This window comes from Sceloporus occidentalis, unplaced genomic scaffold, assembly GCF_023333645.1.
Source record: "Sceloporus occidentalis isolate IW3139 unplaced genomic scaffold, rSceOcc1.0.p SCAF_3, whole genome shotgun sequence".
In the NCBI taxonomy this organism is placed as follows: Eukaryota; Metazoa; Chordata; class Lepidosauria; order Squamata; family Phrynosomatidae; genus Sceloporus; species Sceloporus occidentalis.
In genome coordinates, this window is record NW_028316983.1 from 160,326,243 (window position 1) to 160,344,004 (window position 17,762).

The window sequence follows — 17,762 nt, forward strand, 5'->3', positions numbered from 1 at the left end:
TACCTCAGTTAATGCACTAGATGTGTTTGTGGCCATTATTTCTTAAACAGAATATTTGGTACCAGAGGCAGAAATGGGTATGTTCCTACACCGTAAAGAGAAAGAACAGTTCAACATGTTTCAGCAAATGTTTTATCTAAAATTAACAATATGAACATGTGAAATCAAACAAATAGGTCATGTAAGCCTGAAGAAATAAATGAAAACATTCCGAACTTTCTAGAGACCATTTCTTCTAAAATGCATCTGGGGATAACTTTTTTCTTTCAGCAGTCTTCTTTTTTCTTATGATTTCCATTTTGTTGACCAAACTGATATTTTTCTTAACACATTGGTGGTAGTTAATGAGGCTGACTTATTTGCTTTCCCTCTTTCCTCTGTTTTACTGTTCATGCATGCTCAGTATGGGATTTCAGAGGGAGCTGCTGTTTCCTCTGCCTGTTGTAGGCAGGTACACACAGTTACATTAGGATTGGCTATAGCAGAATTTCATCCCACTCCTCAATTTCAAGATTTATTGCATTTTTTATTGCAAACACACAGCTGTGCCTGTGACTGAACACAGAAGTCTGTGATTCTCTAGCCCCCTTTCACCATATTTCCGATACTGGTACTGCTAAAACAAAGCTTCCAGCTAGACAGAGGACAAAAAAGGAAGAAAAGGTGTATACTGGGCCAATATAAAAATACTTTGTAAAAAGGAGTTTCTTTGTCATAGGCTTTGTTAACTGAGCTATGCCTGTACTCTGAAATGCTGGACAATCAATTGACTGAGATCTTGTATTGTCAACATAACTAAGTTGATGGAGATCTTAGGCTACATCTGCATTGCAGAAATAACGCACTTTAGCACTGCTTTAGCTGCCGTGGCTCAATGCCATGCAATTTTGGAATGTGTAGTTTTGTGAGATATTTAGCTTTCTCTGTCAGAGAGCTCTTGTGCCACAACAAACTACAATTCCCAGAATTCCATACCATTGAGCCATGGCATGTGTGTGAGGCTGCACTCTGGATATTTTTATAAATTATTTATTTAATTAATTGATTTGATTTCTATCGCACCTTTCTCCTTGAAGGGACCTAAGGTGTCTCACAAATAAAATCTAAAAAGATAAAATGATAAAACAATTAAAATATCATCAAAAAACAGTATGAAATCACAGGCATCAAAACCACACTAAAACCATGGTATCCATCCTATATAACAAACATCCAAATTAAACCTTCTTAATACAGTGTGCCCGCATCATATGCGGGCGCGCCTTATGCGGATTCCAGCATATTCTGGAAGCCGTGCCAGAAGAAGCGGCACCACGTCCCAGAAAGAGTAATGGGGTGTGCGGAGCACGAGCTCCATTAACTTTAATGGGGCTCGAGCATACTCAGAATTTCCCTTATGCAGGGGAGTCTGGAATGGATCCCCCGCATAAGGGAAGAGACCACTGTACACCCAAAGCCTGGAATCCTCCCAGTTAGTACTGGCATATATTGGTACACACAGTCCAAAGGTTTCCCAAGCCTCTCACAAATCTAGTTTCCCCAACATTTTAAGTATTGCTGACATCAGTGGGGATTCCAGTTCCCTGCCACTTGTTCTTTGGGTAACAGCAGCACCCTCCCAGTTGCAAAGTGGGTCAAAAACAAGCAGCTGGAGAGATCGTTCTGGGTCTCACCACAGCTGCTTCTCTCGATATAACTAGGAAAGCACAACAGGTATCATTTCCCAGCACCTTGGAAACACTTCAGTCAGTGTGTTGCTAGGCTGCAAATCTAGATTTTGGAGGTCAAATTCAGACATTAACAACTGTAAACTTGAAACCTCAGTGGTTTTGAGATCATAAATCCAGGCAATGTTTATGATAAGAACACCTAGATAAGAATGTGATGCCAACATTTGTTGCTGTTCTGCATTTAAGTGGTTTTCAACTTATGGTGACCCTAAGGTGAAACTATCATGGGGGTTTGTTGGCAAGATTGTTTAGTAGGGGCTTGCGTTTGCCTTCTCTCTGAGGCTGAGAGAATGTGACTTGCCCAAGTTCATCCAGTGGGTGTTCATGGCTATGTGGGGATTCTAACCCTGGTCTCCAGAGTCATAGTCCAATGCTCAAACCACCATGTCACAGCGGCTTCCAATGCCAACATAAGAATACCTAAAGTATAGAGCATCTGTATAAGAATATGTTTCAACACTATGAAGTCTATACAAGAATCTGCCTAGACTGGAGTGGCTGTGTAATGTTATGTAACAGTCCTCAGTTTGGTGTGTATAAATATGTAAACTATTTTCCCTTTAATAACTAGCTAAAAATCTCTCAACAAAGAGATGGAGTGGGAGAAGCATGCCTGCTCCATGAGGATCTATTGCCAGTGACCCCCTCCCCATTTCTCCCCTCATTTCCTTTCCCTTTAGTATCATATCCTTTTAAAGCGCATGCCTGAAGGCAGAGACTGTCTTGCTTTGTTTCTGTTTTTAAATTGTAATTTAAGTTGTTCTGAGAGCATTTCCAGCTGTGAGAGGGAGATAGATGAATAAAGTTCCTGTGTTGATGCGGCTCAGTGTGGCCAACCTTATCAATAAACCAGAGTTTACCACATGTGCATGCACATGGACACATTTTCTGTGCTTTATGCCAGTCTCATTGAGCTTGCATGTGGCAAGACAGGACCTATGAGGGGAGAAATAATATGGCCTGCTCCTGTCCCTCTAGAAGAGTTTAAAGCATACAGATAAGTCTGTATTAACGGCATGAAGGATCTGCAAATTTCTGTTACAGATCACTTAAACAATGGTGAAACAATGAACTGTTAATGTGAATCAGAAATATTTTTACAAGATCATATAAAATGAAATCAAGCATGAAACATTTCATATACCTCAGTTTTAGTCATAAGAAGCTGGCATTTATGATGAAATGTTTTTTGCTTGAGCCTGATGTCATTCTCCTTGTAAAATCTGATGGACATTTAAATGTCACCATGTTGTTATTTAGAAGACTGCAGAAATGTGCCTTGTATGGACAACATATTAATGTTTGCAGATACTGGTACAACTGCTGTTAAAGGTACTGCTACAGGAAGTAGTTCAAATGTTGGAGGCTGTAGTTGGTGTGACAGTAATGTTGGATTAATTCAGTTTTTTGTTTGTTTGTTTGGATTTCTTTTGTGCTTCATGGAAAAGCCAGCATTGATCACCACATTTGGCTTGGCTGCTAGAGATGGGAAAAATATTCAGAATATTTGGGTTGAAAAGGGGTTTCTTAATTGTTGGGAAACCCTAACAAGGAGAAACCTCTGGAGCAATGAGTATCTTTGCAGTTCAGGAATTATTTGATGCAAATTTTGTACAAGATAGTTTTATGCAGAAAACAACATTTTCTGTGCAGAAAATAATGTTCCTATGCAGAAACACTAGAGAAAATCTTCTTTTATGCACAAAAATTCCATATGGAAATTGTGTACGCAATAATTCAAAACTGCAAACAGTCTTTGAAAACTACAAACTTGTTTTCAAAGACTTTTCTTGTAGCAAGAAAAAGAATGCAAGATTTACTTATTGCTTCATTTGAAAAAAAATTAGCTAAGAATTACATTCCTATAGCTACTCTGTTCATCCTTTCTGTTCAACCTCACACCCAACCCATATACCATGCACTGAGTGACTTCCAAAAATGCTGGAGAAGCACACCACAGGAGCACTTAAGAACCTTTCATTTTATTAGGAGCATGCCCACAGCCTTTTACATTTATGAAGATTTAACATCAGGCCCAAGAGAGTGCACATAGTTCTTCATAGTTCTTTCTTCGTTTGTTTTATATTAAACATTCAGAAGACAATGTCTGGCATAGGAATAAGTTCTTCTTATTAAGCGTGCATGCATGTGTCCTAGAGAGAGAAAGAGAGGCATTAAATACTTTGAAAACCTTTCTTTAACATGTCATGATTTCACATTCACATTTCACAGGTTTATTTCCAGGGCTATGAAAATGAAAGATGGGTAACACAGCTGTTAATTTAACTGTCACATTTTAACCAGAGGTTTGTATGATAAATATTTGACTCCAACAGAGTAAACGGCAAACAATCAAGGTGTGTGTTTGTTTCCTGAATGAAATGATGCTGTGGATGAAGCTGTTGAACTGTGTAAGAGAGTGCTGAAAGATGAGACAACACAGAAGAAGGGGTCTGGGTACACAAAAGCTTGACTGTGGCCTTCAAACACATGCAAGCAGGAGCAGATTGCTTTACCAGCAGTCTTTGCACAATAAGCTGAGAGGCCAGCCCTACTATTAGACAGAGTGAGGCATCTGCCTAGGTGGCAGATGATGTGAAGTTGAAGGTGGTGGTATGGGATTGAAGGACAGGGCTGTGTATGTTACAGAACATATCCTGCATCCTTATGATAACATGTTAATAACTAGCTAAAAATCCCTCAACAAAGAGATGGAGTGGAAGAAGCATGCCTGCTCCATGAGGAACTGCATCCTTAAGATAACATGTTACACACCCAGGTATACTGGAAGAGTCTTGCTTCTAATATTTATTATATGCCACCATGTCATATTTTAAGGGGGGGGGGGGGCGGCTAGCCAACATCAAAAACAGTCTTGTGGGGACTGCATGATTTTCACTCCTCTGGTATTCATATGGCAAATTCTGAATGGGAACTGGGAATAAGGGATGCATTGTTTCCCCATCCATCCATGACCAACCCTACCACAAGGTAGAGGCACATTAAGCAGTGGGCTCCAAGTGGTCTTGGATGAAGCCGATTTTCTTGATCCATTTCAAACAGGCTTCAGGACCGGGTATGGGGTGGAGACTGCCATGGTCGCTTTAACTGATGACCTTCGTCTAGCCATCGACAGAGGGAGCTTGACCCTGTTGGTGTTGCTGGACCACTCAGCGGCATTTGATACTGTAGATCACGATATCCTTCTGGAATGCCTGAGAGAGTTAGGAATTGGAGGCACTGCATTGCAGTGGTTCCGCTCCTTCCTCTCAGGCAGGTTCCAGAGGGTAATGCTCGGGGACAGTAGCTCTTCAAAAACAGAGCTTAATTGTGGTGTCCCTCAAGGCGCCATCCTGTCCCCGATGCTATTTAACATCTATATGAAGCCGCTGGGAGAAATCATCCGTGGATATGGGGCTGGGTGTTATCAGTATGCTGGTGACACCCAAATATATTTCTCCATGTCCCGGTCATCCCGACAACGACAGATGGCATCTCTCCCCTCAACCAGTGTCTTCAGGCAGTAATGGATTGGATGAGGGAAAACAAGCTCAAGTTGAATCCAGACAAAACGGAGATACTTACGGTAGGGGCCCCCAACCTCCAGTCCTAGAGCGGCTCACCCTCCCCTCAAAGGACTGTGTTCACAGTCTGGGGGTGCTTCTTGACCCGTCGCTTCAGATGAGGAATCAGGTGAATGCAACAGTCAAGAGTGCCTGCTATCAGCTTCGACTGATACGCCAGCTGCGCCCTTTCCTGGAACAGGGTGACCTTGAAACTGTAGTACATGCATTGGTAACCTCAAGACTTGATTTTTGCAATGCGCTCTACATGGGGCTACCCTTGTGCCTAGTCCAGAAACTCCAGTTGGTACAGAATATGGCAGCCAGGTTGGTCACAGGAACAGCAAGGAGTGACCATATAACACCAATGTTGAAGTCACTCCACTGGCTGCCTATCAGTTTCCGGGCACAGTACAAGGTGTTGGTTATCACCTTTAAAGCCCTACATGGCTTGGGCCCAACCTATCTAAGGGATCGCCTACTTCCATACAATCCTCCTCGTACCCTCAGGTCCTCTGGGAGGAATTTATTATAGCCCTTAAAGACCAGGTTGACAGCAACCTCCCAGAGGACATTCTCTGCAGCCGCTCCGAACTTATGGAATGGCCTGCCGGATGAGATCCGTCAAATTACCAATCTAGAGAGCTTTAAAAAGGCCATTAAGACGGATCTCTTCCGGCAAGCCTTCCTGGAATAAATGCTCTGCCACAAATAAGACTTCCCGTCCAGTGAACTCTGCCCATGATGATTTTTATTTAGCTTAGTCGGTTTTAATATGTAGTTTTTAATCTTACATTGTTTAATCTTGTTTTAAGGGGGCATTATGTATATATGGCTGTATTTTAACCTGTTGTAAGCCGCTTTGATTGCCTGGCAAAAAGCGGGATAGAAATAAAAAAAATATTATTTATTTATTTAGTACATATGGAGCATCATCAAAGGGCAGCAGGTTGTTAGTTACTTTGCTACAATTCTATATTTAATGCCAGTGGGAGTGGGGGAAGAGGCACATGTGATTTTTCTGCCACATGTCCCCAATTAACTTGGACAGCTTTGAGTACTTTAGGCCCTTTGACTTGGATGAGTGGGACACCATATGCTTATCTGCCTGACGCAGGAGGATGTCACTGACTTGTCCCATATGTATCCCTATGAGCAGCCTGTAGTTTAGCAAACTGGCCTGAAGCACTGAGTTATCTTATTGCCCCAAGTCCCACTGTAACTCTTCCCCATCATACCATCTCTCCTGGGCTTGCTTCCCTTTTTGTCTTGTATCTGACATAGAGCATTATACTGTCGTTCTTTACTCTGCCTCAACCTCCTTTCTGTTTTAAGGACTGGCTGATTTGCTAGGACAATTTGAATCGGGGATGAATATGGCACAGGCACTTGCTAAGACTGGAGTTATTTCAGGACTGTAGCTTGCGTAGCTATCACAGCATGTGTAATATAATCACCTCAGTTCTCTGGTCTAGGAGGAGAATTTGGTTCAGGATTAACAGCCACTTTTCCTCATAGTGGAGAGAAGAGTCACAAAACCAAATTCTTCAGCTTGGTTTCCATCTGTCCCATAAAGCTATTAGTGGCTAAATAGCATCTGTATTATCAGGGGCAGTTTGTATGCCATTTCCCAGCAACCATGGGGCAGTGGGGTGGGGGGTATAAGTATCACAGTCCTGTCCTACTTGTGTTCTTCTTATAGCCATCCAGTTGGCCACTGGGAGAAGAGAACAATCCACTAAGCTTGCATCTATACTGTAGAAATAATGCAGTTTGACACCACTTTATCTGTCATGGCTCCATCCTGCACAATCCTCACATTGTAGTTTTGTGAGCCACCAGCATTCTTTGGCAGGAAAGGCTAAGGACCTTGTAAAATAATAAATCCCAGGGTTCCATAAGATGGAGCTACAGCACTTGAAGTGGTATCAAACTGCATTATTTCTACAGTGCAGATGCACTTTAAGACTTCATCTACACTGCAGAATTAATGCAGTTTGACACTGTTTTAACTGCCGTGGTGCAGTTGTGGATTTATAATTTTGTTAGATATTTAGCTTTCTGCCAGTGAACTCTGGTGCCACAACAAACTATAACTCCCAGGATTCCATAGGATAGAGCCATGACAGTTAAAGCAGAGTCAAACTGCATTAATTCTGTAGTGTGGCAGCAGCCTAAGACAGGCCTTTGGTTTGCTCCAGCAGAGCTCTTCTTATGGTCCTATATCTGTATTTACTTAGACACAAATCTTTTTTTGGCCATATTTTTCTATAGCATTATATAAACTCTAAAGTGTGGGCCTTTTAGGGAGGCCTTTTATACATCATCAAAATATGGAAACACAGAAACTTTTCACTTGGGCAAATAAGCCCATTTACCTCTTCCAGCTTGAATTCTGCACCCGGGATGCCCCCGGATGTTATCATACCTAAATCGCCACTGATCTAGCCGGGATGCCGCCACCCAGACACATCCAGTGCTTTTTTGAAGTTGGGGAGTTTCTGATTTCAAAAATTGGTCAGCTGAGCAAGACTTTGACCCAGGCTGCATCCGAGTGGTGGCATCCTGGCTAGATCTCTGGCAATTTAGATATGATAATATCTGGGGCATCTCAGATCCAGAATTGAAGCTGGAAGAGGTAATCCGGCTTATTTGCTGAAGCAATAAGATCCACAAAGAGGACAAATCCCCTGAAAAGAGGACAAAGGGGGAAAACAGATTTACAAACAGTTTGTATATACTAAACAGATAGCTGTAAATTCAGAAGAAAAACAGCTCACAATTCTAGGGAAGACTGTAACCAGGTGACCCATATCCATTCTGCTGACCAGATACTACTTGTTAATACAAAATTAAAAAGCCTTCTTTCTTATTACTACTTTTCAATAGGACTGGATTGGACAGCAGTTCACACAGAGGACTTTTCAAAGAGAGGTCTGTAAAGTAGAATGCATTTGTTTGTTGAATGTGAACTTGAAGGCCTTCATGCCACCACCCTTTGAAGATGCCAGTCACAGTTGCAGGAAAAATTTCAGGAATAAATTCTTCCAGAATGTGGCCACACAGCCTGAAAAACCCACAGAAAACTTTTGGTTGTTGTTGTGATAGAAAATATTTATTGTAGTTGTGTGCCTTCAAGTCATTTCTGATTTATGGTGACCCTAAAGTGACCTACAATGGGGTTTTCTTGTCAAGGTTTGTTCAGAGGAGGTTTGCCATTGCCTTCCTCTGAGGCTGAGAGCATGTGACTTGCTCAAGGTCACTTGGTGGGTTTCGTGGCCAAGCTGTGAATTGAATCCTGGTCTCCAAACCCTCAAACCTATATGCCATGCTTACTCTCACCTTGTATGGAGACAAGAAATCATGCATCCAAAAGAAGTTTTACTTTTACAGGTTTGTTTTAAAAGTAAATCTATGCAGTGAGGCCACAGTGATGTTAATGTAATGCCCCAGCTTCCATAGTAGTTCTTCCTATATTTCCTATTCTATAGTAGTTCTTCTTATTTCAGGGAGACAATGACAGGGTGTCTGTATCCAGGGAATATTGCTTCATGCTGGTATCAGCTACGAAAAGCAATTGCTATCCAGCACAGCTAATTTCTTTTCTTGAGAAGTTTCTTTGGAAACAGAAGGCTAAGGCAGCAATATATATTTTTTAAATGACGTCAGCCACAGTTATGCACCTATGCACAGATTGTGTCAAGATGGTGAGTGCATGAGAATGTCAATTTTTGTATGTTGCAAGGGAAACACTTTTAGAGTTCTGAAAACCTCCATGGAAACTGTCAGGACTTAATGGATTCAAACAATATATAAAAATCTATAAAAACAGATTCTTAAAATGTCCATGAGAAAAGCCATGACTGCAACATTAAGCACTCAAGCAAAGGAGTTGTTTTACAGGATGGTTTAAAAATTGTTTTGCTGGCTACCTTTACAGAAAACCTTTTAAAACAAGCCTAGCACCTGATGTACTTGGACAATCTCTGGCACAAAAGTAGGAAGAAGATAAGGACCAGAAAAAAGAACATTTTGTCCAAGTACTGTGTTTCAAATAGTGATTAGCTAGCCAGTGATGGTCGTCCCTCTTCTCTTTCTTGCGTATCAGTATTCCAAGGCATATTGTGTTCGTATTTGGATGTAGGATTCATCTACAATAGCAAATAGCTGTATAGATGTTAATGAAAAACCAAACCCACTCCCAGTTTTCCATGCTTATAGTGGCCATCTTGTGAAAAGAAAACTATTGAACAATGAAGTAAGCAAACATACAAAGCAACCACTCCCATAAGACCAGCCCTACCATTAAGGGGAGTGAGGCAGCAAATTTTGGATATCGAGTCATCAGCAAATTGTTATTTACTTTGTTGTGTTTTTATCACCACAGATGGGGAGAGGTCTTCATGGCATATTCTGCTTCATATATATGCTGCCTCAGGCAATAAAATGGTTTGAATCAGTCCTGGTCATTGTTGTACAAAATGAAATTGGTTATCCGTATGTTTTGAAAAAAAGCCCTTCCTTATGTTCATCTCAAAGCTACAATCCAATCACCATCAATTACTTCACTGTAGAAACTGTTTCAGGCTGGGTTTACTCTCCCAGAAGCTGAGGCAATCTCCAATAGGCAAGACTATTAATCCATTTTAATCCATTTTTTCATATGGTCGTAAGAAGAGGATTTACAGTTTTCTCTCAGGTATTAATTACTTCTGCAGCACCACTGACTTAATGACAAAAAACACGACAGCAATACAGCACATTTCCCAAACTAACTCTGTAAGGAATACCCTCTGGGTGCTCAGAGATAACTTTTAGATTTCTGTTCCACTCACAAAAATACATGTTGTGATGGATGTAGGCCTCGGAGGTAGAAATCCCTGCTTGGTGATGAGTGAACTTGTGCTATTTTTCAGCGTAACATACCTAACTGTAGAGAAATAACACTGTTAGCAGTGGGAATTTTAGTGTCTTGAGCTTCTGAGAGGAAGGGAGGAATCTTATTGTTAACTGTCTTTGAGTTGACCTCAGCTCATGGTGACCCTGTGAATGAGATATCTCCAAGACCCCCCTATTCTTTATTGCTCTGCTCAGGGCCTGCGGGTTCAGACAGTGACCTTCCTGATTGAGTCCAGTCACCTGGCATGCAATCTTCCTCTTTTTCTATTGTCTTCTACCATTCCTAACATTATTGTATTGCCATCTCACGAGGTGACCAAAGTATGACAGCTTCAGTTTCATCATCTTGGCTTCCAAGGAGATTTCAGGCTTGATCAGTTCTAATACCCACATGTTTTTTTGGCCATCCACAGTATCCTCTTCACTTTTCTCCAACATTACATCTCAAATGGGTTGATCTTCTTTATGTTCACTTTCTTCACTGTTCAGCAATCACACCCGTACATGGTGATTGGGAATACCATGGCTTGGATAATTCTGATTTTAGTGTGCAGTTGTATATCTTTACACTTTAGGATCGTGTCTAGTCCTTTCATAGCTGCCTTTCCCATTCCTAGTCATCTTCTGATTTCTTGCAGTCTTCATTCTGATCAATGTTTGATGCAAGGTATGGGAAATTTTTAACTATTTCAAATTCAATTTAACTGTTTCAATTTCTTCATTATCTAGGCTGAATTCATAAATCCTTTGTTGTCATTATTTTTGTTTGCTTTATGTTCAGCAGTAAGCCTGTCTTTGCAGTTTCTTCTTTAACTTTTACAAGACTGCATTCTATCACCCTTTTTGTTCAACTTGTACACAGAAAACATCACATGGAGAGCAAGTTTCAGAAGAAGGAGGAGTGAAGATAGGAAGAAGGAACATCAACAATGGAATATATGCAGATGTCACCATACTACTAGTGGAATATATCAGACACTTAGAAGAATTACTAAGGAAAGTTCTTCTGATTCTAAACCTATCCTTCATATGACATTTTCTGCATACATGTTGAACAAATAGGATGATAGAATGCAGCCTTGCCTGACCCCCTTGCCAATTGGGAATAAAATATATTTTAGGGCTAGTATGTGAGTCCACTTTTTTCTACTTCTTCGTTTGAAAGGACCCATGGGGTTTTCCATGGCATTTTACCTGCTTAATGTACTCTGTCATCCTGATAGGTTTCCCTTAAGGACACTTAAGCTCAAATAAATGTCATGTTTGTGAGTTTTAAATTTTTGATTTGCCACAGTATCCCAGGCTAAATTTCTTTTAGATCCTCTTGGTCTGATCTATAAAAAAGTTAACGAATATTGGTAAATCTAGTGTAGGCAGATGGATTCTAGAATCCTTGCCAGCATCATGCTCAAATGCTAATAGTTATCTGGGGAATAAAAAGGGTTATTTTTTGTTTAGCAGGTCCTGCTAGTTAGCTTATGCTTTAGTTTGGAAAGGCTATAGAGGTAGATGGGAAGAGACAAGCTTTTCTCCTGGCAACATGCTTGTACAGTTTTTATATCTCTTTGGATAGAAGAAGAATCATGCCTGTTCAGGCTATTTTCCTTTCTTTTTTCCCACCCTATAAAACTCCAAGAATCTACCTTTCAGTTGCCTAATGGCAGGGAGTGCAGCCTAGCCCAAGTGATCCATTATCAAGCCACAGAGATACGGAGTGTTGGCCCTGGGTAGAAGCCATTGTTTAGGGGTGTTTTGCCACTTGCTGCTGGAACTCAGTGGCTAAAGGGCTGGACTTTTGTCTGCTGCATCATTTCCACTTGCTGCATCATTTACTATTCACAAAGCTTATCTTACAGTAGTGATGTTTCTCAGTTTTCAACATCAAATGACATCTTGGGGAGACCTAGAAATGCTGCCAGTTTCAGCTCAGAATAGTATGTTCTTCTCAAAAACCATGCAAATGAAATTCTCACCTATTTGAACTGGCCAATAGGAACAGTCATGCCTACTATGGAGAGGATCATGGTGTATTTACCTGCCATGTAGCTGTCAAAGAGAAGTAAGCGAGAAGGAGTGTCAGCATCATAAACATGATTGGATATTCAAGGACTAAATGTCAGATTTCTAAGAGCTAAACACTCTGTGCCTGGAAAGGTAAATCCCCACATTCAGTTTTTCAAAATCTCAGTTTTTTCCCATTGAGTTTATGATGAAATCTGCAAATTTTAGAACTTTTATAGTCAACCCTTCCTCCCAAAATAATTCTCACCCATTCCATGTAAAAACAAGTCTATAATAATTGGACAACTAATAATCACCCTCACCAAAAAGCATGCTCAAAAGCAGGCATTACACCGATGAGTAATATTTTTTATTTCATTAAAATATATCAGAAACATATATTGTAAAACAATTAGGGATCTCAATAATTTATTACTATTTACATTAGCAAATTCTGTTTTACAGTTATTATACAAAGGAATACTGAGGGTTCACAGGCGAAAGAGGTGTACCATTCTTGAGGGGCAGGATGAGGAGAACAAGTAGCTTGGAATGTATCTCCTCCTGCTCCCCATCAATTCCTATGCATCAAATCTGACAATTACACTGATTTTAAGGCAGCCATACTACTAAACCTCTCTTTATTTTTAAAGAGTTTACCTGCCTATTCTTTCTTGCCTGGGAAGAGTAGCTTGATTTGAATACTCAAAATTCTGTGTTAAGAGACACCTAACCCTGTGAAGTGAAACATAGTCTCCAAGAGTCCCCAGGGAGCAAGCTGAGGCCTATAGTGTCAATGTGCTTTAGTAAACAGCTTAGCCACAAACTATGGTGAGTGAGCTCTGAAGACAGGTGCTTTGTTGTCCCATGAGCTGGAGCCAAAAGCCAACCATTTAGTAGCTCAAAAGTGTTAAGACCTACTTGCGCTGTCATGTCAACTGCTTCCTATTAACAGAACACTCTCATCTTCTCACACTACTACTGCTAGTACCAGCAGCAGAGCCAGTACTCTTTCTTCATCCATGTTTCACTCTCTGCCTTTTGCCTAGGAATCTGGTTTCTACCCTGTTCCCCACAAAGATTGCTCACTCTTTTCTCCTGAACAGTGGCCAGGCAAGTGCTCTGGGCCCTTCATAGCTATGGACCATCATTCAGAAGCTATCACATCTCCTTATCAATGCAGTCAGTGGGCAGAAGGAGCCATAACATTAAAGCCCCTCTCAGCTTTTTATTTCTAAAAAACCAAAAATGTTGTGCTTTTTCTATCAGGGCCAGCCTTACTTTTAGGCAGAGTGGCTACTTTTCTACTTTACATGTTAAGCCTTATCCAAAGGAAATGCATGGATTTATTTCTTCCCTCCACTGAAAGTACTGGCAAAGTCCACTCAACACCAAAGAAAAGTGAATCATGTCATCCCACTTTCTAAGCATAGGTTGTGAATTGTTAATGATTTGTTTTCCTATCTTATATATGGCTAGAGATGTAGGAGTGGTGCCTATGAGATTTCCAGTTTTGTTTGCCAAAAATAATAATTTGGCTAGCTTTAACTACTATGCGTCTTGATTGGGTGGGGGGCATTTGTTGATTTGCCTCAGGGAGCATAATGTTTGGGGCCAGCCCCATTTTTTTTTAATCTATCCTAGAATGCAAGCAAAGGAGAACTAGTGCTAGAGCAATCTAATGAAACAATTTCAAGGTGGAAACTTAAGCAGAATGATGGCACATTATAGCCTTATGCTGTCCATATAGGCTAATCTATTTCTGTGCAAATGAGAAGCGTGGGCCATGGAGGGATTTCTGCTATGTTCCAAATTTAGCAGATGGGTATATTCTCCATGTTTCCTAGGACTGTTGCATTAATGTTCAGGGCTGCAGAGTGCAGTTGTGGCCCAAAGCAGGAAATTTTAGTGTCACAAAAGAAGAACAAATTCTCAATTATTTAGTTTCTTCTTTTATTGCTAGGGATGGGAATAAATACTTTCAGGCTTGTCTGCCTCTTGTGCCAGAATAATTTGTCTGGCTTTGGGTATTATCCACCTTGATTTGTGTGTATGTGTGTTTGTGTGTGGGGGGGGGGGGATAATTCACTGCTATGCCTCAGGCAGCAAAATGTTTTGGGTCAATTCCCCTAATTTTGATGCTATATTGCTATGAAATCACCTTTTTATTTATTTTTGAGATAAAAACATATGCTACAGTTGCCACTGAAAAGAATCGCTTCTAGTACAAAGATCCTCCCTGGTTTGTAAAATGTAGAATTGCTTTTTACATAGATTGACCCATGCAACAAAGCTACGTGCTATGAACCGCCTAGTGGATCTATACATTGCAAAATGATTGTAGAATGAGTGGCTCTCTAGATGACGTTGGACCACAGTTCCTATAATCCCTAAACATTGGTTAAACTAGCTAGGGCTGATGGGACTTGCAGTCCCACACCACCTTCTGGGCAAAGGTTTCCCCATCTCTGCATGACAACAATGGAAGAGATGCATGTGGAAGACATTTCTGGCAGTCTCCTTATGACACAGGTCCTACATTTCATCCATTAGAAAGCCAACAGCCACACTGAGTCAGGGATTCTGAAAGCAGTAGTCCAGAACCAATCGACATGAAGGTAGGTACCCTTTTAATGTAAACAATTAAATACTGAAACTGCAACATTTCCTAGTTCAGAAGTTGGGAGAGGGTTATAACATTTCCAGGAAAACTTTCAGAAATTCAGACAAAATATTTTAAAATCATTATTCCCACCTCACCATCGTAGAATGCAAGTTATTTGTTTCCCCATTGTTTATTTTTGTTTCCTTTTATTATCATCATTATTACTATTTCAAGTGAAAACAACAACAGGTCCTTAACTTATTAAATAAAACCCCTGGCTTAGAATAAGTTAAATCAAGCAATCCCATTTATGTGCTTATTTCCTATAGGCACACAGGACATAAGGCATCCGTTATTCTGGGTCTGTCTCAATGAAAGCACCACCATGACATGTTATATGTTGTCACTCTGAGGAATGAAGTAGGGAACAACTGGTTTCTGAACACAGAAGGCCTTTCCATAGAAAAAGTTTCAAAAGATCATTATGGGTCCTAAAGCACTTGAGAAAGAGGAAATGTGGACGGTCTTTGCAAATGTTGCTGTACACGAATCGGGGCCACCAATTTTTGCATCATCAAATGTTTTGTTAAGGTTGTGGAAATTCCTTATGTCTCTCAACATACATCCCCGTGAGGCTATTTAGCAATGGACATCCTTGTCTCATTCCTTTTGGCATAATGGAAGCACCTTTGTCCATTAGAAGTAACCTGCATTCTTGCCAGTGCCTTCGGGAGCCCCAGTGAAGAACAAACAGCAATTCCAGCTTCAAGACATATATTTGTAGCTAGCCCTTTCCTGCTTTGCATCGCACACCTTGAAGCTGGCATGACAAATGCAAAGTTCTGGGGTGGTAAATGTCACAAATAAAGACATCCACCTGATGTCAGCCATACATGTTGCTAGACAGTGTCAGTCCAAAATATCAGTTTCAAATGGGACCAGGTGGTAGTATGACAGGTTGGTAACATAAGCTGTTGGGTCATCGCTGTCCTCAAGCTCGGAGGTGAATTCACTAACACTGTCAAACCTAGAAGGAGACAAAACAAAGTGATAGTGTCATTCATGATTCTGCAGGCGTGTGTCAGGCAAAAGGGGGAAGTATTTGAGATAGAAGCAGAAGTGGCCCCAGGATCCTCAGATCAAGAGCTCTAGTAGCAGAAAGCCCCCAGCCTTTTACTACCTCATACAGCAGTTACATGTCTGAGATTTTCTGTGTTGCAGTGCCACCCAGAGAATGGTCAGAAACAAGTACTACAACTCCTCAGCCAAGCCTGACCAAGTGATTTGGGAGCCAGTAGGGGACCGGTTGGCCTCCAATCACTGCTGCTGCAAAATTTATTTCTCAACCTGAGGAAGGCATCACAAGAGAAGCTCTACAGAGCTATTGCTGATTTTGATGTTCTGACTGGCCTAGTATATTGTCTCTATTCTCAGTGCCCTGGGCCTCACTTTTTAATGGTGTTGGCCTTCCAAGGGATCTGTCAAAATCACTCTCCCCTTCTTGCAGACTCAAACATCAGCCTGAGTTCTGAGTCAAAAAAGGAGCAACTGACTGGATCCATTAGGCCAGCAACATCATAGGTGCTAGAAATCAACTCACGGATTAAATCCGGGGCCTTTTCATACAGTGCAGTTATAGCACTGATATCTGCAGTTGAGAGAGGGAGCACTTAGCATTTCTAGTCAGAGAACTCCAGGGCTTCCCTAAACTACAAATCCCAGGATTCAACAGGAGGCAGCCAAGTGGCATCACAGTGCTATAAATGTGTAGTTTCAAAGGGTCCTAGAACTAGAGTTGCAGCCCAGGTTCATAAGCCCAGGGTTCTTGAGTCAGGGATATCCAAAGTCCCATACAACCAGAGCTTATGCCAACAACCCCACCCAAGGAACTGATCCCTTCTGTACCAGGGATCCTCATGTCAACCTGACCAGGAGGCAACTAACAGGAAGGAATACTAGGCTGTAAATTCCAGGCATTCCCACTTTAGGTTCTCAAGGGCGGGGGGGGGGGGGGGGGGGAGACAGAGCCTAAGAGGTATAATTTGACCCTATTCGCATAAAAACCTTCAGTGCAGTCCCAAAAATGTTATTCAGGCCAGAATGATGTTTTTAATCTATATGTGCTATAAGAGTTGTGACAAAAATGACATCCTACTGTCCGGTTCTCCTCTCTCACAAAACATGTAAGAAACTTTATCCCATACTATCACATCACCACGCTGTGAATTTTTCCCATCCACTGCTCATGCTCCAAGTCATACTGAGTAGAGAAAAGGAAATTCACAGTATGAAGTCAGGAATATCCCAGGCCTTGAGATCTGGGGGTAGAGACTAGTACTGTCAATAAGCAAACCTTTCCCCAATTCCACTTTAACTACACACAAAATATCCTTACCTATGGTTTCACACATGATGAAACTTGTATTCAAGAAGTAAAACATTTCTAACTTCTGTACTGTCTCATAGGTGTGGCTACAGTCCCTCCATATCTCTTTTTGTATCCCATGTTTCATTGGTAATGCTGGATTAAAAGAAGCATTTAAAATGGATCCAACATGAAACCTTCCTGTAAACTCTATGGCTTCTGGGGCTGTATCAATTAATGTGGTGTAGGATTCATGATAGTGGCAGCAGTCATGCCAAGCATTTGAAATTTGATCATTTTTGAAAAATTGATTTTTTTAATGAAGAGTAAAAGTGTGCTGGCATGTACTTTAAAAAAAAGTGCCAGAATCCTGTTGGAGCCTTACATTTGTGGGAATTAAAATTGTGCAGCTGCATATTGCATCAAGTAGAGGGCTGCTGTTATGTTATTATGTAGCAAAGATGGCAAAATGTGTGGTGCACACTGGTGTGCATCACACAGTAATGTGGTGTTTTGTACTGTATAGTGATGTGCAATGGGCATTGGTCTTGATGCACATTGGGCATTCTTGTCTACTGAATTGTGCATCTTTGCAATGC

At 41.0% G+C, this 17,762-nt stretch overlaps 1 protein-coding gene across 1 annotated transcript in view; it reads right to left on the reverse strand.

The window, feature by feature from the left end:
* Positions 1-12,541: 12,541 nt before the first annotated feature.
* Positions 12,542-17,762, reverse strand: part of PXDC1 (PX domain containing 1) — a 45,721-nt gene continuing 40,500 nt past the window's right edge. The window contains exon 5 of the mRNA XM_089516652.1: positions 12,542-15,825. Within this exon, the coding sequence (XP_089372778.1) occupies positions 15,708-15,825 (118 nt within the window). The 3' untranslated portion in view covers positions 12,542-15,707. The remainder of the gene's footprint in view (positions 15,826-17,762) is intronic.